The sequence below is a fragment of the Hippocampus zosterae genome, chromosome 15, assembly GCF_025434085.1.
Source record: "Hippocampus zosterae strain Florida chromosome 15, ASM2543408v3, whole genome shotgun sequence".
Taxonomy (NCBI): Eukaryota; Metazoa; Chordata; class Actinopteri; order Syngnathiformes; family Syngnathidae; genus Hippocampus; species Hippocampus zosterae.
This window is the reverse complement of record NC_067465.1, coordinates 15,940,796-15,963,494: the sequence shown is the minus strand read 5'-3', so window position 1 is coordinate 15,963,494 and position 22,699 is coordinate 15,940,796. Positions and strand designations below refer to the sequence as shown.

The following is a 22,699-nucleotide window of genomic DNA, read 5'->3' as shown; positions in this document are numbered from 1 at the left end:
CTTCATCTTTTCATATAATGGTTCCCTGGATTGGAGAATACAGAAAGCTGTATCGTCATCATCATTCCGCAACCCGTCTCCTCTTCTGTGCACTCTCCTCTTTAGCTTACACCACAAGTTTTCGGTGGGGTTGAGATGGCCATGGGAGGAGCTTGATTCTGTGTCTGGTCGACCATTTCTACAATTGTCAATATGAGAGCATATTCCTACAATTAAAAAAAAATCCTTTATTTGAAGTCGTTTTGACAGATCTTAGCCCTGGGTGCCAATAATTATGGAGGATACTTTAGCTGCCTTTGCGCCACCTTTGTTGCATCATCGGTGTAAGCAGGGTTCGTACGGGTCCATAAAAAATAACCCTTGGTGTTCATTTCATTTGTGTATGTCATTTTCCTCACCCTTCCAATTCATAGTTTTGTCGGAACATGCAGGACCTGGTATCCGCTCTGCTTTTTCGCCGTCTCCGATTAGTTCCGACGATGATCACGTGATCACTTCGGGTCATTCCGGGAAACAACAATAGATTGACACCATCCTGGGGCAGTGAATGGATGGTTTGGTTGCCGGCTCTGCAAACAATTACTGTATTTTCTGGAAAAATCTATTCATCGAGTTTATCAATCTCAACAAGTGACGGACAAATATGTAGCGACACCACTTGAGCAAAGTGCGCCTCAGCAGTCGATAGTCCGCTGCTCTCTGCTGTGTGTGCGTCAGCTAAGCTTAGCTGTTGTTTCGGCTAGGCTAGCTTTTGGTTGTCGTAGATCAAACCATATTTGATTTGTGACGTCGTTTGCATGGTTGAAACCAAAAGACGTGCGCGTGCGTACATGTTGGCGCGAACGCACACACAGCAGAGAGCAGCGGACTTTCGACTGCTGAGGCGCGCTTCGCTCAAGTGGTGTCGCTACAAATATTCCGGGACAATGCTATTTTTAAGTGGCGTGGCTGGAGAAGCCATAGTTCTGTGTGTGGGTCGGAAAAATTGCTGGCGATTCTACATCGGCCTACTGCCGAGTGTGCAAGAAAGGGCATCTCCGTGAGAGGTAAAAGTTGTCATAGCCTCCTGGTCAAGTCAAATGCATTGAGGCACACAACAAAACAGAAGAAAATTGATCGCCAAGAACTTGCAAAAGAGATTGAGGAGAAAACTAAGTCACTGTCTGCTATTCCCTAATTGTCATATCAGTTTCATATTTGTCATTATAAAACATGTCTGATCATTGAAGGTGATATGAGGGAAAATAATAGTATTAAATAGTATAGTATATAGTAGTAAATAATAGAGTTGGACCATTTGGGATTTAGACTTCTGACATGCATTTCAGCTGTTCAAGTAGACGGGATACTGCTTTGATGGGCAATCGATACTATCGGTTAGTGAAACCGGATTTTTCTAAACCCTGTCCAGGTGACCCATATGACCATTAGCTCTGTTCCTAGAGTTGTTTATTTGAAAATAAATTTAAGTTTTATATTTTTTCAATTAAAATTTTTCTTTGTGTGTTTTATTTGAGAATTAATTAAAACGTTTTTTTCTTCAGTTTCCTACCTGTGATACAGGTAGGAAAGTGAAAATTTGACATACAGTATGTCTAATAAAGGGTTAAGTGATTGCCCCTAAAAATAAAGATGTGCCCCTCCTTTGGCAGCAATGATTTGAACTCCAACTCAGTGATATGTGGCTTTCTGTTCAGTATTGTTTCGTTGTTATTGTTTGTTGTTGTTTTGTATTGTATTGCTGAGCGGGCATTAAATCCACCGCAAATCCCCCGCTGAATGGAGAAAAAGTCCTTAAAAATGGCTAAATTGGTCCACAGAAGTCATGAAAAGGTCCATAAATTAAAAGCAAGTGGAAGAGTGCGAACCCTGGTAAGGGTAGAGATTTTTTTCACTGGGCCTTTTCAAACAGGACTCACTAAAACGGGATATTGCAGAGCTGTTGCGGCTTTGTGCATTCAGAAAAATACATGTGTGTGTTCCTTGCAGGGCAAAAAGTTGTGGCCAGTGGGTTTCAGGTGTTGGTCGTCACATTGCCTTACACACTGGCAATGTTGCCCATCGGATACTGCCTTTGAAAATGTCAAATTCGCTTGGTGACTTCAACCCGCCACCCATATCAGCACTTTATACTCGGCCCAGCAAGCCAGAGAAGACTGCTTAGATTGTCAACGTGAAAGCAGCGTTTGAATTTGGATGCCCGGTCAACTGAAAGTGTTTTCCTGGGTACTGTGTAAAGTGCAATAATTATTGGGGGATTTTTTTTTTAACTTTTTATTTTTGCACGATATATGTCTAAAAGGCTACTATTGTCCAAAACATAGGCTATTGAAAAAGGTTTGCAATTACAGGAGACAAAAATTCATTTGACAAAACATTGATTGTTTAAAAAACAAAACAAAACAAAAACAGCAGTGTTTTCTTTCATAACACTTCTAAGTGCAGTTTTTGGGTGGTGTATTTATCTTTTGGAACATTAGCATATCATTATTTGCTTTCACATTTTCATTTCAATTTCATTATCTGTATTATGCAATAATCTGGTTGTACATGTTTTTGGCTTTATTGCATAGCCTTTTTTGTGTACTCCACAGACCAACTTTTCCATGTCAAGGCTGGAGAATCTTGTTTTTCGCAAAAATGAGTTAAACTCCATATCTGTGTCACAGCCTGCACTTCAACGTGGCATATCACTGCCGTAGAATGCAGCAAGTTAAAAAAAAACCCCTCTACCACATCCTTTGCGTGAGAATAGAAAAAAAAATCTGGTTGCCTGAAACGCTGAACTGCAGAGTAGTGCAGCACACTTGCTAAAAAAAGACAACTAATGTGATGTCATTTTTGTTGAGTTCACATCTTCCAATAGTTTCTTTCTGTGAGCCACTGAACAAATGACAGGCTACACTCACCTTATTGAATGACCGGCATAACTGGTGTATGCATTACCTTGGGAGTTGACCAAATGAAGTCGATGCTTATAATGCGTGCATGCGCTAATAATAATTATTAGAGTGGTGTGAAAAAGCATGCAATACAACCTTCGAAGCAACAAACCATGACTCCCTAAAATACCCAAATGTCTATTTGTAAACCTTTCCGAGGGCTCATACATGGTAATGTAATGCGGCTCTTGCTCAGATGCGAGCATTGCTGCTGTTTTCAGTCTGCAAAAAAAGGAGGTGCTGCAAACAAAATGGAACCCGTTCTTGTTGAAATGAGTTTTAAACACTCTGCAATTTCTAATTAGATGGCAACCCTTTGAACTGTCTACCGTAATTTACGGACGATAGAGCACACCTGATTATTAGCCGCACCCACTACATTTTTAAAGGAAAAAACATTTTATACACACACAAGCTGCACCCGTCTATAAGACGCAGGGACCAATATTGTAACATGAGATATTTGCAAAGAAAGACGGTTCACAGAAAGAGTTTTCAATGTTTAATTCAATACTTTTCTTATGCCTTTAACGCAGCACGACGGCAGAAAACAGAACTCACACGGCTGTTAAAAAAAAGAAGCATAGTTCCCTGTGGAGTAATGCTTTGTTTTAAAATGAAAAAAAAAAATCCTCCCTTGCCATAACACTCAGTCAACCATTCCTTCATTAGGCTTTCTACCACACTTTGACGACAATGTATTTCGGGAGGTTTTATTTATTTATTTTTTTGGCATATGTAACCAGGCGAACAATACTATGACTGTTGTAGTGAATGCTGCCTTGTTTAATAAATGGAGCACTGTCACTTTAAAAGGAGCGTTGGATAAACTCGTGGGAAATCTCGTGAGACTTGGACCATGAAGTGAAGTGAGATGAATGCTGAGCTGTGCTTGTTCAGACTGACGTATCTGCAGTCTGCATTGTAACCCGGCTGATATTAAGAGTAAAATATCGTCGTTTTGGAGTTTGAACGGTGTTGCATGGTGGGTCGTGTGAACAGCCATGAAGCAGGGGATATTACCGGTAATTGTTTTCCGCGTGTTTTGGGCACATACACCATGCCAGAAAGTGCTCACAAGCCACTACAGTTGTCTATTTTTGGATATTTTTCTATTTGTTAGTCCCATTTGACATATCTCAGGCTTTTATTTTATTAATGCTGTTCAGTCGTGAATAAAGTCTTCATAAAAAATATTTTGTGTTTGGGCAAGTCTGTCATAGACATGGCCACACAGCTTTCGGATTGCAGTCCAGCTCAAAACAAAGGTGAAATGCACCCTCTCATGGCCTGTTATTTTCACTGTGTCACATGATAGCGACTCACTGTTACCTTTTCTGCTCGAGTGCTCCATGGCGGCCGTTGGAAAAACCTTTAAACAGGCCGCATCATTTAATAAGCCGCAGGTTTGAAAATGTGTGACAAAAGTAGCGGTTTATAGTCCGAAAATTACGGTACACTTTTCTGCATGTACCGTATTTTCAGCACTATAAGGAGCAAATAAATTTATTTTTCTTACAAGCCGAGAGTATGCGCCTTATAATCCAATGTGCCTTATATATGGGTCAATATTCTGATATCTTGGATGTAGTATTTTAAATGTACTTTAAAGCACCCATAGATGAACAGTTTTAAAATAGGCCATTTGTTGAAGGTGCGCCTTCTACTCCAAAGCGCCTTATTACGCTGAAAATACAGTAATTGGTAATGGTTTCTATGAAACATCCACATTTTCAAATGTTTCAATTTTTGATGGTTCTTACATAAAAGTTTTGAGCCATTTTCAGTTAAAAACAAAGCTTAATTGCGCGTGTCCCCGATTCCTACCCAGGGTGCAAGCATTCCATTTTCACTGGCTGCGTTCGGCATGCGCATTGAAAGTGGAACTCTGTTGCTTTTCCGAAATGTACATTTCGAGAAATTATTTTGAATATTTGCCTTTTTAGTCTTCCAAAACATTTTCACTTAAGAGGAGTCCCTTATTTCTAGTCACATGGCAACACCCAAAGAGCTGGCCATAATCAACCACTTGACTCACAGTCAAAGTGCCTATTTTAATTTTCGCGAGGTTCTTCATTTGTGAGTAACTTTTCTGTGTAATGTGTTGTCTGCACTGATAATACAAAACAATAGACTTGTCAGAGGGAGCTAGTTGTGGCCATTTTTGACAATTTTTTAAAAACTGAAATGAAACATGATTGTTCATCTCTTCTGTGCATATTCAAAGATGACTTTACAGTCCTGCATTAAGGTTGATGTGTTTTTTTTTCTCAAAACGCTGTTTTCCCACTGTATGGTATGCCGCTGTTTGTGTTCATGCAAACAGTACAGTATGACCTAAATGTGGATCTAAGTTGAGCTGGTATAGCGATTGTTGGAAGAACAATTTGGTCTCCCGTCCAAGTGGAAAAAGCTTGCTGAACATAGTTACTTGACATTGAGCGCTGACTGTTGTAAGCAATTCCTGGAGCTATTTGTAGCTTTGCATTCCCTCAACTGACCAATGATGTGAAAGAATGCATACTGAAATGAAAGAGGCTTTAAATAAGGGCGCAAATCTTCCTGATCTGCCCACTGAACTTAGATGGGATGCAATCCTCTGACCTCCACCTTGGTTTTTGTTTGTAGTTTGCCGGATTATGCAAAAACTCCCACTTTTTGCCCGACTGCCGAGCTCAGTTAGTGAAAACGCGTGAGCTATCTTCACCGTTGGAGTTGAACAATTCTATTTTGACGCGCACGCATTTGTGACAGTGATTGTGTCTGGCTGGGAGCTCGTAAGGAAGCCGAGTGCCCCCGGTTTTTGCCACCACGAGGTCGACTGTCAGTACCGTTTATCCGCTGGAGTTGTAAACCATGCAGTGTTTCTAGGCAAGCAGGATGTCCTGTCTGTTGTTATGTACAGTATGAGTGTGTTAACTAACTTTGGCGATTTTTCCATGAAACACTTTTTCTATTTTTTTTTAATTAATTTATTGGGGTGTTTTTTTTCAATTCTTTTTTTATTGTGGTCCATACAGTCAATGAAAGAACAAAGCATACAATTCCTTTGTACATCTGCTCTTACACTAGAGTACCGTATTTTCACGACTATTAGGCGCCATTAAAAGTCTTACATTTTCTCCAAAATGGACAGGGTGCCTTATAATGCGGAGCGTCTAGTGTAAGCGCCAAGTTCCAAAGCCTGACTGAGAGCACCTCTGGCCGACACGCTGTTTAGACAGAGAAAAGGCAGACGTGAGTGACGACAGGCATGCGGAAGTCCGCCATTGAGTGAAGGTTGGCCGTGTAAGAGGACGCTAAAGGCACATCCCTAGGAGGTACCAGTCGCCAATGAATGAAGAGTGGGCGTGTAAGAGGACGCTAAAGGCACGCCCCTAGCAGGTACCAGTCGCGTGAGTACATTGTAAAATGGCTAAATAAAGTCGAACCGAACTCAGTTTTGCTTCCGTTGCCTTTTTAAAAACGTGTTTTTCGCGCCTGTCCGTATGCCTTAGCTGTATGCTTCAAGGTAACATACCTGGTATGTTTTAGCGTGCATGCATGCTACCGTATGCTTCAAGCTAACGTGTTTTTAGCGTCTGCGCATGCATGCCGTATGTTTAAACTGGCGTATGTTTTACCATGCCTGGCTGCGCCCAATAATACAGTGCGTTTTGTGTATGTGTCAAATACAGAAATAGCACCCCTTACTGAGACTGCGGCCAACAATACGGTGCGCCGAATGATCGTGAAAATACGGTAGCTCAATTTAAAATAACCATAACTGAGTAAGCAATACATTAATGTGCAAGGAACAAAAAAGGAGTATAACTATATAACATTTTTTTTACAATAGTAAAATGGAATCTCTTTATTTTTTCCTGAACAGCGTAGAAGCATTGTGGCACTGGCTTCATGTGTTTGCTTGATCTCGTGTTTCCCCGAGACAGACAGTCTGCGCAACGGCTCACATGTGGAAAGCATATTGTCTTGGAGAGGTGGCAGAAAAGGAAGTGACAAGTCGGGTCCGCATGCCTGGTGCTGGCATGCAGAACGGGGATGATGTGGCTGAATCTCCCGTGGAAAACTTACTCTCGCACTTAAATGTCTGGAAAAGAGCTTGTGTCGTGTGCAAATTCCTCCCTCCGAAAGCTTAATAGAAATAATTGCCATATGTAATGTCAACCAACCGCTGAATACTGCATTCCGCGCTGATGTTCGCATTTTTTTAGCGATCTCTATTACTGAATCATATTTTACTTTCTTCACATTCTTTCAATCACCCGAAAGATGTCGCGAGGATGGAACACCACTGAATGCTGTCACAGTTGCTCAATTCGGTCAGATCCAACGCAGGAATATTCTGCTTACGAGGGTCTCTGCATGGGGCGTATTCATTTTATTGACATGGCAGTGAACTAGTGTGGCAGCAGAGTGAAGAATGCACGCGTGCTTACCGATATGTATTTTATTTTTCATACGATGGGGTAATATTACTGTCATTTTTATTTTTACTGATGCCCGAGCATCGGTTCCAAATGGCGTGTAAACTCGGGTAATGTCACCCCCATAGAAATGGGACGCAGTCACACACCTTGGGATCCGTGCATATAGCCTTTATATAATCCTCCTATAACAACATGTACCTCCTTTGAACCTTAGCAGGCTTTTGGCATTTAAGTTGCCACTCCTGTTTCATGCCTAGTCAATCAATGTCTCGTTATCAGGCTCCTATAGATTTTAATGGCCACCCATCATTCATACTGAAGGTGTGTTTGTTTGGTGTACAGTGCAATACAAACTCACAGTCAATATTTGAACTGAGCTTTCACATGAAGATTGTGAGAAATTAGCTCATCAAGTAAGGGTGAGAGTAGAACTCTGCAGCACTAAGTAGAGGGCCTCAGCCCTTCAAGTAAGAAATCGACAGCTGTGACAGAGGGGCTAGGATATTAAAAGAAGTGATGTGTACCATGCCAGGAGGGCTACCAAGCCAACTGTTTGGTAGACATTTTGGTATGATGGCTGTAATGTCACTGATTGTACTGAATCAACTCTGCTAAAGATAAAAAAAAACTGCTTTTGTGTTTGGGTACAAACTGTTCATTAGATACCCCCACATCCTGGACTCTGTCTTGATGTGATGACACGGATGTGAGTTTAACGCAGTGCCCGGTTTACTGTGGCTGACAGTGTCACCGCACAGACAGGGCGGTGTGATTCTGCAATGAGTTCACATACCGGGTAACGTCCTAGTACATCCTTTTTTTTCTTTCTTTTAATTTTAATTTGGACCTGAGATTTGCCTGAGCGTAATCCTCTGAATCCCCCGCAGCAGCGCAGACTTCATCGTGGTGGGTCTGTTTACTCACTGTACGTTGTTGTATCGTGCACTCCTAGACCGGGGCTACATAAACTTACATCATTCAACTACGGGCCACTAGGATTGTCAATATCAGGTCAGACAGGGTTTTGATTTTATAGCCACTCGAGCATTAGTCACTATCTAAGCTACCTTTCTGGGGATCTTATTTTTCTCATCAGACAGCGGAACTCAACCTTTTTTGCCCCACGGACTGGTTTAATGTTAGACAATATTTTCAGGGACTGGCCTTATAAATACAACAAAATAATATATAAAATATTTGACCTGCATGAAAACTGTGGTATTTTCTAAACATAATAATAAACATGAATAATGACACGAGGAACATCCTATCTGGCCGCAACGCTCTCTGGGCGCTATGGTAACGTTGAAACGTGCCTTCAAAATAAGATACGTCGCAAATACAAAGGGCATAAAAAATATGACTCACCATCACCGCATATTACGCAGAGCGTGCTTAGTGCGTGGGAATCTCCGGTTGAGAGAAATCCGTATTTTAAGTAGGATTCCTGATACGGTCTATTAAATGTAGCTGTCTTTTTCTTGGAAGTCATAGGCTCCTCTTCTGTCTCCGAACTGGGCCTTTTCCCCTTCCCAAAGAAACTTTCCAAAGACGTTTTTTTTTTTTTAACTCATTTTACTAGCTCCTGCTGTTTCATTTAAGTGGTAATCTATCACGTGACCGAGAAGCCGCCTTGACCTGCATCAAGGGTGACATACTGTAAACGGATGTCACAGAGAATCTGGTAATTTTTCAAAATAAAACATCTTTCAGATTCCGAAATGAATAAAACGAAACGAACGCAAGTTATTTATTCTTTCTGTGTGGACCGGTACCAAATGGCCCACGGACCGGTATCGGTCCCTGGCCCCAGAAGTTGGCGACCACTGATTGAAGCTACCTTTTTTGGGATCTTATTGTTGTCATCTGTATCTGTTTTTTCTGCTCTATTTATTTATTTATGTATTTATTTTTTAAGACATGAAACAAACAATATCGCAGAGAATCCCCTTTTTGGCATTTAGCTTTGCTTCCTCATTGTTCATGTCTCGGGGCAGTCTTCATAGAAAGCATGTCTGGAGCTGAGCAAGCATGACAACATTTGTACACCGTGTTGTCTGAAGGCAAGACTGTGGTAGGTCTAGTGCATCAAATAGATATGTTGAAAATCCTTCACGCCAAATGCTGATCTGACGAAAATCCATTCTTTCAGGGTACACTAACTCACAAAAAGTTCGGGATATTTGAGTTTTGGCTGAAATTTCAGGACGAGTTTGAAATGCATTCAAACCTTCTCGAAGCTTTAGAATGCACACATCCAACTGATAAATGTTTCAGAGTGTCATCAGCAGGTTTTAACAGCGATATAAAGACACTGGAAGAGTCACAGAAAGATGTAGAAGTAGACGTCCTTTGCCCACATCCAATAAAGATGACCACTACATTGTTAACAATGCCCCGAGGAACCGGGTGATGAATGCCACTCTACTCAGGGCATGTTTAAGGGAGGTGAGAGGCACCCAAGTGTCACGTCAGACCATTCGGAATCGTTTACTTCAGCGTGGCCTGCATGCTAGATGACCTTTGAGGGTACCTGACCACACCACCAGGCACAGGCGTCATCGTCTTTCATGGGCCAGGGAGCATTTTCGCTGGACGAGGAACTAGTGGGCCACAGTGCTGTTCTCCGTTGAAATTCGATTCACGTTGAGTGGAAATTATGGCCACCAACAGTGTTTGAGACGTCAAGGAGAGCACTATGCGCCAGCCCCTGTTTTCACCAGACAAGCTTTTGGTGGTTGGCGGTGTTTCAGTTTGGGCATGTCTGCACTTTATGAATTGGTACAGTGACACATACACAGTGAGCCCATACTACTTGAATAACATTATTAATCAAGCGATTGTGCCCCTACATTGAACAACATGGGCCTAATTTCATCTTCATGGACGACAATCGTAAAGTCTGTTGTTGACTGGTGTTGCTCAAATGGAATGGCTTGCACTTTCCCCAGACCTGAGTCCTTGAAACCTGTGGGATCAGCTGAATCGCCGTGTAGAGGCTCGAAACTCTCCCCCAACCTCTGTGACCTCCGGGTTAGAAGAGCTTGATGCCATGCCTCAGCAGACAACAAGTCGACTTGTGAATAGCATGAGACGTCATCGTCAAGCTGTAATTGATGCTCAAGGGAACATGATGAGTTATTGAGACATGGGCATTTTTTATTGTGGTGTACCCATCGTTAACTTTTGTCTCAAGGAATTGTTTGAAACCTGCATCCTTCTATTTAAATGTCCGACTTTCATGATGTTTTACCGTTATGTGAATTTTTTATATTGTCCATAAATTTTACCTAAGCCCAAATATCCCGAACTTTTTGTGAGTGGTGTAATAATTGATTCTCGTTACACTGGCCTTCCTTACCTGCGGACCGAAAGGCAGACTTTGAACCTTCACTTCTACCACACCAACTCTGAGTTGCCGTTTCAAATGTGTCAGATTCAATGTATTTCTTTGTTTTGCCCTGAAATGAATGGACCACGCTCGGTTCTTGTACTCTACCTGCAATACCTGCTCCTTTAGTCACGCTGGTGTTTCAGTGGCCTGCTTGTGATTTTCTTAGTTTTTCCTCTCACTGGACCACATGCACAGCCCCGCACTCCCCACCTCTTTTCCGTCACAGCATTTATGTGCTGGCATGGAGTGAAAACAAGCCTCACTTATGTGATTCTACTCAACGGGACGGGCTCCCCCCCCTTCATCTTCTTCTCCTCCTTCTCCCCTTCCTTCACTTTTTTCGTCAAGAACTTGTTTGGCTGCATACCTAAAATAGCTTCTCTGACGTGTACAATCCTGTTATGGAATGTTACTGTGGCTGTCCAGAGTTCTCTGCGGCAGGAAGTTATGCAAATATAACTTTGCTGAGCACAGCCTTGCGATTAGGGTCCTGAAGGATTTGGTTCTACACTTTTAATTATTATTATTTTTTGCCCCTTCTGTGCAGAATGGCACAATTCCTTGTGGCCTCGAATAGGTCGACCTTTTATCCTTTGTTTCCTAGAGTCTCATGATTTTACATCACAACAGGCAACGGCCGAGTTATGTCTTTACCCTTATGTATGTGGAACCTCATCATTCAAATCATGCAGAATTGAGACAAAACATCAGGGAACGAGACCCACAAAATAAAACTCTTGCCCCACAGAAATGGAGTTAGTCTGCTTTCATTCCTAAATCAAATCTGGAATTAAATTTGAATGTCTACAATACAATCTCATGTTGATTGTTCAATTTTACATTTTTTGTGGGTTAGATGAAAAGCAAAATGGTTGTCCCGGAGGACTTAAATGCCTGTTACTTGGCATCATTCTGACGAGGAAAAGCCTGTGCCTCACATTTTCCGCCTTTTCCCTACATCCCTCCAAACCTGAATGCCTCCAAACCTGAATGCCCCCCTCCCCTTTAGCTTCCAGCCGCTCCGGAGAGGCTTTGCTTGTTTTGTCTCCTGGTGTGGGGGGTATGGCCCTGTGTTGAGCTCCAAGCAGCAGCACTATTTAAGTGGCTTCCTTGTTTTGTCTGAGCCCCCCCCCCATGCGCCAATGTGTCATCGCTAAAGTAATCTCTTATTGTTTAGAAAGGTTTCCCCACCTCCAAAAAAATCTAACGAAATGTGTGCATTATTTCATGAAAATATTAGTTATCGCACTGATGGGAATGCTGTCTAGACTTGAACATTTGTGTGCCTATCTTGTTACAGTCATTCTGGATAATGGCAGACTAGACTAAATCCCGTTGCTGACGTTTATGCCCATGCCTCGTCTGACGCAGGATAATGTGGCTGTCACCCACCCCCCCCCCCACCCCAAAAGAAATAGGAAACATTACTCTTAGTGACACAATCAACCTAATTTCTGCAACCGAATGATGGTCGGGAAACTGCTGATCCGGAGTTGCCGCTGTACTTTTGATACGCGTCACAGCCCTTGCATTGTGAAGCGCGCATAGTCGAGCTGCATTGAATGGCAACACCCTGCTTCCTCAGTCATCAAAAGGTACTCGCTTGCTTCACATGCTTAAATGGGAAACCCTGTGACCATGGTGGGAACTGAAGCTGTCTTTTGAATGCAATTCTATTCAAAGTTTTTCCACTTGGTAAACATTTTTGCCTTATTTTATGAATCCTCACGCTCCGGCATCTGACCGCAGACATCAAGTACTTGAGGCACAGTAGCAGAATTAAACACTGAAGCCAGAGCTATTCTGATATAGTGTTCATAAAATGCCCTTGTGACGTAGGTCAGAATCCCCCGGCCCTTTGAAAGTAATATTTGAAAAAAAGAATGGCTTTGTTTTGAGTTAGTTCTTCCCTTTTGATCAAATACCCAGACTCTGGCTGTAGAAACTGAGCCTTTTCACCATTATTCCTTACCAGAAGTGGGCTAGGAAATGTCCGACCCAGCAATTCTGTGTCAGGTAATTTTGCTTTGCCAGGCCAGCAGTGTGAAATTTAAGGCACTCCGCTGATTTACATCGCACTCTGCCGCTGACCTGATGTAATTATCTGACGTTTTTATCTGTAAATGTGTCCTCACAGTCGGGGCAATCACACAAGACCAATAACTGAAGATAGTGTACGGTGTGAAAAAAACTGTGGTCATCTCCAAACGACATGACTATCGCCTCTCTTGGATAAAATAGAATACAAAAAAAATAAAAATAAATCATGTTCGTCATCGGTTCCTTCATAAAATGCTCTGGCACTTTGAACATGTAGCTTCAGCATGTGTTGTTGAAATATTGATAGCCCATCTGTTTTGAAAGGGTATTTTTAAACAGTATTTTTTTCATAATTGTTCTTCAAATCTGTTGAAGTGTGTCACGCCTTAGCCACAAAACGAAAAGACAGGGCCATTTTTGATAACAGTTGAGAACCAATAAGTGGGGTAAAAAGTAGATTTGGTATACTGTATTTACAACTTCAGGCAACAAGGATGGGCAGAATTGGAACAGCATTGTATGTCAAACAACATGTATAAGAAAGGCAGCACTGTATATTGACAGATGTGAATGTTACTGCATTAGTAGTTGATAGCATTATATGTAACAAACAAATACATGCATCAATTTAAAAGTCGATTTAGCATATGAAATTCTATGCACTTGCGTGAAGACGGCAATCACGTGTAATGAACAAGTGTTGTCTACCATCTTTCAGTGGAGACTTATCACATTTAAGCAAGCTATTGTTTTTGCCGTTGACCCTCTTCCTTCATCATGTCGCTCTGCATGCATGCATTGCCTGCTAAGCTCCCTCTTCTGCCTCGCAGGACGGCCTAGATGCGCTGGTGTACGACCTGGACTTTCCTGCCCTGAGGAAAAACAAGAGCATTGACAACTTCTTGAATAGATGTGAGTAGTATTCCATCTCGAGTCCATCGGCGCTTAACAGGCCCCGGCTGTACATGTATGACGCGTTTTAGCCTCAGAAATTGAAGGCTGTTTTGGGGTCACTGCCTCAATGTAAACTTGGACACAATAGGCGTCTGCTGCCTAGTGTGCCCAACAAAGGGGCCTTCATTAATGGCCGGTGATGTGACCCACATGATGCCTAATACTATGGCGTGTTATTATTATTATTTTTTGTGTGCCATCAAACACAGGAGACATCGGGAATGACTATTTTCACATCATATTAGCAGAAACCTTTGGTAAACCACATAATTCTTAGCATGTTATCACAATATTCCATTATTTACTAGGGGTGGTTTCTGTATTCTGAAACTCCAAAAATGTTACCTTTTTTTCCCACAGAGATGAAAGTCCTTTGGATTTTCCCGGAATTCCGGGTACTTCAAATTTTTATGAAAATCTCAGGAGAATTGAGGAAAAATTGCCTCAAATTAATCCGGATATTAGTTGACAACATTGAATGAAGACGCGTTTGAGTTCGTTGTTTTGCTTTCACGAGCGTAGCCATGTTGAGACACTAACACTAGTAACGGTGTCATCTCGGCTAGCTTAGCTTAGCTGTTGTTGTGTGTGACGTCGGTTGTGTGACGTCGTTGCGTTGGCGCTGATTGGTTGAAATCAAAAGACGCGCTTGTTTACATGTTCGCGTTGAAGCACGCACAGCAGAGAGCGCGGCGGACTACCTACTGCCGAGGCTCGCTTAGCTTGTGTGGCGTTGCCACAACAGTAATACCCTCGCCTAGGCATATCTCTGAGATTTCGAAATTTCGGCAAGAACAGAATCCACAAAGGGTGCACGTGTACACACAAAAGGAAGATTAATCATTGAATGTCGGGTATTTGAATCGCGTTTTGTGTAAACTAATTCATGCGTGATCGGCCTGTGTGTGTGCGTGCGCGTGTGTGTGTGTGTGTATATATATATAAATATCCTTCAATGAGTGGCTATTTTGTCAATTTTTTTCATGCATTAGACGCTTCGCATTAAAAGCCACAGTCTGCAATGTCTCCACTAGATGGTGCTACGCTCCTTCCATTCAACTTGAGAGGCGTTCACGACCACCTCTGAAAAATGTAAATTAACTATTACTGTACTGAAATGAAACTACGAAAATTGAAAATAATGCATCAAAACAGAAAATCAACTGAGGAAATCACAAAATAAATTCTATATCCCCCCTACAGAATTTATTTTGTGATTTCCTCACTTGATTTTCTTTGTGGTTTCATTGACGCAATAATTAATTTACGTTTTTACGAGGCGGTGATGAACACCTCTCGAGTGGAACGGAAGAAGGCACGGAGACGGACAAATATGTGCAGTACCTGTATTTGCTGAGACTGTGAAAACCATTAATAAAGTCTGCGTTTAAAAAAAAATTAAATCACAACCAGAGCTCTCCTTTTTTTAACAATTACAGGTGCGTCTTTGTCCATCTCCTTCCCTTCTTTTCTTCCCGTCAACTCAAGGCGTTCACGACCGCCTCCGAAAAACGCATAGGCATTTCCTTTATTATAGCTCCAACAGTACGATCAGATAAGATAACATAAGTAAACCTTTAATAGTCTCACAATGGAGAAATTCCCACTTCACAGCACCAAAGATATGAGAGGAAGAAGTAGAAGAAATAAATAAATAAGAGCTGCTGGAAAGGCAGCCACTCTCGCGGCGCCATCTTGAAGTCAAAATAACACAAGATGTCAGTCGTAGTTATTTATTCCTTTGTTGTGTATTCACAAATGATGAAATCACAATATCAATTCTGTAGGGGGGGGTATCGAATTTATTTTGTGATATCCTTGCTTGCTTTTCAGTTTTGATGTATTATTTTCAATTTTTGTAGTTTCATTGAAGTAATCGTTAATTTACGTTTTTTGGAGGCGGTCTTGAACGCCCTCGAGTCGAACAGAAGAAGGCACAGAGACAGACAAAGACGTACATGTATTTGTTGAGACTGTTTTAAAAAGTTAACACCACAGCTCTCCTTTTTTCGGCGCTGCAACACAATCTTATTTAATAAAGCAGTGACACAGCAGCAAGTTATAACATTGAAAGCATGTCTCCAGGAAGGAACCATTTTGGAGTCGACTTATTACCGTAATGACCATAAAAAGACGCACCGGATTTTAAGGCGCTCCGTGAGCTTTTAAGAAAATGGAAGATTTTTTGGTGCGCCCTATAGTGCGGAAAATACGGTAGTAAAATTCAAGTTATTTTTTTGCCCCGTTTTTAATGAACTCTCAGAATGAAGTTATTTTGACCAGTAGCCAGACAACTGCAGAAGTTGCGATTAATATTATAATCTCCCCTTTTAAAACGGCACTAAAAACCCACCATGTAGGCCTAAAAATACAGAAACAAAAATTCATAGTGGCCTCATTGTGTGAAGGCCATCACTTGGCCGCGCTCTGGCCTTTAAGCATTTGATCAGGCTGAGTGCAATTGGATGTTTCCCATTTGAATTTCAAGTCAAGTTTCTCCAAACCCTTAGGCAAGGACTGTCGTTAGTCATCCCATCAATTCTCTTTGCGCCATAACTGTTGTAAGCATCCGAGTGTGTGGCGACATCGTTCATGGATAAGGACAAATGGGCTGATGTGTCTTGTGTTGCCTAAGGGGCTGTCTTCTATTAAATTTGCTTCCCGTTCTTTCCGCACTGATCACATTAGTCTGATTGCTCTGTTCTGTACAGCTAAACGCATTTCCCGTCACACATTCGGAGCATAATTCTTACAACACCTGCTGGGATTTCATCAGTGGTGGGAAATGAGTCATTCAAAAATATTTTTGTGCAATAGCCCAGACATTTAATTTGGCTTGCCAGGCTCCCATTAATAACAGACCTAAAAATGTCTATTCTCTACCCAACCTAGCAATGTTTTCTTCTTACCCGGTGCATGCCTACCAACAAGTGAGTCAAATTTGAGCATTTCCGCTCTTTTCAAGTTAAAGTCAACAAAGGCCATAATCTTGGAAATCATAGCCATGCACTCATGGTGTTTCTGTGGCTCTTCTTGTTGAGAAAACCATCGAGGCTGATTATCATAAAATGTGAATATTTTTATTGGCAAATCCTTGTGTGTGGTCAACACACGGACTTGGGCCAAGCCACAGACTCTGTTACTGTGACCTAAATCGGAACGATAGCCAATTGGGAAGCTCTTGTTGCTGGACACAAATCTCTTAAGCTATTCACCGCAAAAAAAATTGACAGGAAGAAAAGTTTACCAACGCACTGTTATTACCAGGTAAGCCAACAGTTTGCTTGGCTTCTTTGTTTGCTTCTTGTACCACTGCAGCACCTTGCTGCCTTTGACTGAGATTTTGTCCACTCTGCCATGTTGGTGATCTCCAGTACATTTCACACTACAACAGCAGTAAGCACAAGCATATTTATCAAAAATAAATAAATAAATAAGCCTTTGAGGATTATGTCTAACCTGCCATTGATCATTGTTGAGCAACGAGCACAGCAGCCTAATGTAATGAATCCAACTGCGCATCTTGAAATTGTTAATCTGTTATTTTTCTTCCCACAGATAAGGATACCATTAGTAAAATCCGTGACCTACGGATGAAAGCGGAAGACTATGAGGTGGTCAAAGTCATTGGGAGAGGTGCATTCGGGGAGGTGCAGCTGGTAAATTTACATTCTTATTCATATCTTTGACTACGCAGTGGAACATCAAAATGTCGATATGGTACATTTTGGCTGTCGGCCTGAATTAAACCAAAATAATAATTCAAAAACTGAAAAGTAGGATGATAATTGAGCAGGAAATGAACTGTGTTATAACATGAAAATCAAGTGAAGTCAACTACAACTTTGTCAAATGCGCTGTATGTGCAGCATACAACACAGATGAAATTTCTTCCCCCTCAACCAGACAACAAGAGTGGAATGGATCTGGATGTCCATATTGCATATGAGCAATATCGGGATGTGCAATGTGCATCTCTCAACAAAAGATAGGATATGCAGGTTATGAAACAATTCAAGGATGTTTTAATTTGAACGGGGAACGATTAAATTTGGTTTGACTGTAGGATTATTATTTGATTCAATATGGTAGTATGGTATGGTAGTTGCGTGTATGATGCAATGACACTTACATTTTACATTAATTTGAATGAATTTGTCAATACTGTAAATCGGGGCGCCCAACCTTTTTGACCCAAGATCTACTTTTCGATCAACCAACCTACAGTGATCGACCCGTTAGCCCCCATGCCCTTACACACGCATGCATGACATGATGAACAACAGCCATAACGGCCCCTAAGACGAACTAAACAGAAAAATAAAAAGTAGACACAAAAGTTTGTGAAAAGAAAATCACTGCCTACCTGTCAGAAATGCAGACCTGACAGAAATGCATGGGACGCCATTTTGCCAGGTGTTAACGATCGTAGCCCACGGGTACCGTTTTAAAATGCTTCTGCCGGCCCTCCAGATTCCCATTCTTTGATAGTGCCCTCGGTGAATTGTCCATGAAACCAACACTGAATGAGAATAATAAGAACAATAAAAGAAGAGAGCACAACAGCTCTGATCACGAGCTGCAATTGCTGACCGCTAGAAACGCACAACAGCTCTGATCACAAGCTGCAATTGCTGACCGCTAGAAACGCACAACAGCTCTGATCACAAGCTGCAATTGCTGACCGCTAGAAACATCCGGTGATGCGGAGGTCATGCGGCATTGTCGGTTAAAGGTGACCTGCTTTTTAAATTATTTTTACGATCGATTTGGGACTAGTCCACGAGCTAACGGTTGATCGACGTATTGGGCTCCCCTGTTGTAAATGTACCGTTTCCTTCCAAGATAAGTAAAAGACACATCACGATTCGATTTCAAAGTGGAATGATGCAATTGGGTTACATGTGCATCTTTTTAATGAGATGTGCCCACTCTGGTTCTCAAAGTGTTAAGAAAATAAGAAAAGTGAAAATATGCGGAATAGGATGTTCTGAATGAGATGAACATTTGAACATTTTGAAGTTGAAGTGGTTTGAATCGTTTCAGAAAATGTAATGTTTTGGAAATCAAACATGTAAACAGTAATAGCATTGTGGTGCACATTGTTTTGTTTTTTTTTGCCCCTGATGCATCATGTTCAACTTTGGAAGTTATGCAAGATGATGATTTTACATTGTGCCGCTTTTTTTTGGTGTGATTTTTATTCTTCACCCCTTATATCTACACCAGGTGAGGCACAAAGCCACATGCAAAGTGTATGCCATGAAGTTGCTGAGCAAGTTTGAGATGATCAAAAGGTCAGACTCTGCTTTCTTTTGGGAGGAGAGGGACATCATGGCTTTTGCCAACAGCTCCTGGGTGGTGCAGGTAGGTCCCGACTGCCCAACACCACTTGTTTATACCCGCTCGCTGGCAAAAATAAGCATTCTCTCACACAAGCTGACATTTCATTTAAGAAAGAAAACCTTTATTAGTCTCGCAATGGAGAAATTCCAGATTCACAGCAGCAAAGTTATGAAAGGAAGAAGTAGAACAACAAAAAATAGGAGCTGCTGGAAAGGCAGCCACTCTCGCTGCGCCATTTTGAAGTCAAAATAACAGAAATAACACAAGACAACACATAGGACAGAGACAGTCGTGCAATCTTCACCACTTTTCTGCATACACTTTGTTGTCTGAAGCAGTTATAGATGAAAGAGGAGAGGATCAAAGTGTCCTTTCACCAGTGGATCAGAGACGTCATGCTGAAAATGTGCACACGTCTGCTACAAGCAAAGTTTTGAAAGCAAACACGAAGCTGTAGCGTCCATTGACGAAAAGAGATTAGTTCACTTCTCCTGTCCCACATAATCCGCTTCAAACTCCAAGCCGCGACTCCCAGCTCCAAATCCGCATCGGCACTCCGCGCCAACGCTCCTTTCTTCTCATCGTCGGCTCCTCAAGACCTCCATCCATCCAGCCGCAGACCGTTCAACAGCACCGATCTCTCCGCTGAACAAAGCGGGGCTGTGAAAAATGCTGCCCATTACAGGCGCAAGACACAAGCGCCCCGGACTGTCCAGCAACGACAGTCAAATGGCGCCGACATTCCTCCAGTCAAAAACAGTGCTGGTATACCCATGCTGCCGAGAAGGCGCAACCACCAAGCACAGAGTCTCCTCCTTGATGAATGTCGTGGCCAAAAAATGCTGAAAAAGGTCCACATCAAGTCCACACGACGTAACAACAAACACAAAGTGACAAAAGAAACACAAGAACAACAAAAAAAAAGCAAGGCTCATGAGAGCACTTGCTGATGGCTGCCTACTCGGGCGCCATCTTGACTTCAAAGATCTTCAAAGATTCGTCCTTCTTTCAGCTTTTCTTCGCGTTCCAAGATGACCGCTACCTCTACATGGTGATGGAATACATGCCCGGTGGGGACTTGGTCAACCTGATGAGCAATTACGACGTCCCGGAGAAGTGGGCTCGCTTTTATACAGCTGAGGTGGTGCTGGCGCTGGATGGTATCCATGCCATGGGCTTCATTCATAGGTATCGACAGCTCTTGGTCTTTATTTTCCATCAACAATAGAAATGATTATGAACGACGGCATTTCAACGCATTTTGTATATCGGAAAGAACAGAAAAAAATTGTTGTCAGCGGTTGAAGTTGGCAGCATTAGCAGGTTGTGAAATCAAAAGCTATTTCGATCAAACACATCTTCAAGGTCGAGGAACATTTTAATGGAGGACAAGAGGCACAAATGAATTTGAGTGTCTGACCTTATGTTGTTTATGAGTACTACTGATGGTCTTCCGTTATTTTGGCACAACGTCTGTCCCAATGTTTTACATTCAATTTGACTCTGACTTATCACTCAGTGTTGTGCCTTTTTTATTTTTACCGTGAGCTCCACCACTGCAGAGGGTACTATTTTTGTGAAACAAGGACCAAGCCCAATGTTGTTAATCATCAATTCTTTGCAAATTCCACAAATAATTGGCACTCCATTTTACGTGATTATAATTACCCATAATAATAGTTCAAGCCGCTGCTTTGTTATCCTCACAATGAGAGGCGCTACGAGAGGGTGGCTACATGTTGAGCAATTCGGATTCTCGCCCTTTTAATGACAGTAAAAGTGCATGTTGTATTTTCACTCTTGGAGGCAGTGCTTAATCCCCAGGCTGCTGAATTACACTTGTCATTTTGTGTACGGATCTACGTAAGATACGGATGCAGTGGACACTTCGTCAAAAACATTTACTTTTTTGTCAAACACAAATACCTTTGTGACTCAAATGGTGGTTAGGCACTGCAGATACTCAACTCTAGGAATACAAACAATGAAAACACCCACTTTTCACATTATGCCCCCTTTAAATAAACATTTATTTTGCAGGGATGTGAAGCCTGACAATATGTTGTTGGATAAAGCCGGCCACTTGAAACTGGCAGATTTTGGCACCTGCATGAAAATGAACAAGGTATTTGTTGTATGAATAAGGAATTTGTGTCCTTCTGAATCATATACTGGATTTAGTTCGCAAAGAAACCTGTTAAATATGTACCGCTTGGTCTTTTAGGATGGTATGGTACGATGCGACACGGCGGTAGGAACACCAGACTACATTTCGCCTGAGGTACTGAAATCCCAAGGAGGAGATGGCTACTATGGCAGGGAGTGCGACTGGTGGTCGGTGGGAGTGTTCCTGTATGAAATGCTAGTTGGTGAGTCACTGTGATGGCCCAGTGCCGGCAAGAAGAATACCCATAGCATTTTTAAATTGTAATTTACCAATTTGCTCTTTCAGGCGACACGCCGTTTTACGCAGACTCTCTGGTCGGCACCTACAGCAAAATAATGAACCACAAAAATGCACTGACCTTCCCCGATGACAGCGACATCTCCAATGATGCCAAGAACCTTATTTGTGCCTTCCTGACGGACAGGTACTGTCTCAGAGCACCCAGGGAACGGGACCCAGTTCTGAGACAATTGGGCACACATCCCTCCCTGTTTCCGTTCATGGAATACATTAAAAAAATCCACTCGGACAACCGCCCAATTTCAAATTTCAACACTGACAACGTAGAAAGCAATAATACACAACACGAAAGGTTGAGTTGACCTGAGATGTCTCTTCCCACCGTTGATTTTGATAACTGTAATCTCTGTATTTCTTACATGCCATGGGAAACTATTTTGCTCGTTAGTTTTGGAAACGTTTTAAACATTTAAGGCATTTTGGCAAGATACAGTATTCCAGGCATTTGTTTGTTATTCACGCTACCATGACTGTAGCAATTGAGGGCAAAAGATGTCAATAGTATTACTTGAATCGTGCTCTGAAAATCTAGCCTAATCGTGCTCTGAAAATCTAGCCTAAGGTCTAAATGGGACCGAACAATGTCAACAGGGAGGTCCGCCTAGGCCGGAACGGTGTGGATGAGATCAAGAGGCACCCTTTCTTCAAGAATGATCAGTGGACGTGGGAGAACATCAGAGACAGTAAGGACTATCATTACCACTTATAAGGTACAGTCGGTCTTCAGACTGATCATTGACAGCGCATAGGCAAATAAAGGGCAGACAAAACATTAACTGACTCCAGAGCAGGCGGAGATTCAAACTGTAGCAAATTCTGCAGCTGTAGTGCACTCTGAACTGGGTTTATATTTAATTCTTTTAAAAAGTCAGCACTTTGCCGCAACTTTTCCGAAAAGGCTGACCGGCTTCACTCCCCGCCGGTTAAGATTGAGATTTATGAACCAGGACTGAAGGGTTGCAAAATTCAAAACAAACATTTACCTATTGTGTCTGAGCTCTTGGTGTGTATATAAAAAAATATTGTTCTTGGCCTTGATTTGAAAGTCTTGTTCTGTTCACATATCGGGTACAATGTTAACAAAAAGAAAAAAAAACTACTGCTGTAGAACTAATTCACCGTTTAA

The 22,699-nt window shown here is 41.9% G+C and overlaps 2 protein-coding genes across 4 annotated transcripts in view; one reads left to right on the top strand and one right to left on the bottom strand.

Annotated features, from left to right (window-relative positions):
• The window catches only part of greb1l (GREB1 like retinoic acid receptor coactivator), a 202,917-nt gene that overhangs the window by 80,847 nt on the left and 99,371 nt on the right, over positions 1 to 22,699 (bottom strand). The gene's annotated exons all lie outside the window — the stretch shown is intronic.
• The window catches only part of rock1 (Rho-associated, coiled-coil containing protein kinase 1), a 47,516-nt gene that overhangs the window by 6,300 nt on the left and 18,517 nt on the right, over positions 1 to 22,699 (top strand). For both annotated transcript variants that reach the window (XM_052088384.1, XM_052088383.1), the window contains exons 2-9: positions 13,637 to 13,718; positions 17,319 to 17,419; positions 18,990 to 19,127; positions 20,119 to 20,294; positions 21,147 to 21,231; positions 21,331 to 21,475; positions 21,559 to 21,697; positions 22,165 to 22,256. In XM_052088384.1, coding sequence (XP_051944344.1) covers positions 13,637 to 13,718; positions 17,319 to 17,419; positions 18,990 to 19,127; positions 20,119 to 20,294; positions 21,147 to 21,231; positions 21,331 to 21,475; positions 21,559 to 21,697; positions 22,165 to 22,256 — 958 coding nt within the window. The remainder of the gene's footprint in view (positions 1 to 13,636; positions 13,719 to 17,318; positions 17,420 to 18,989; positions 19,128 to 20,118; positions 20,295 to 21,146; positions 21,232 to 21,330; positions 21,476 to 21,558; positions 21,698 to 22,164; positions 22,257 to 22,699) is intronic.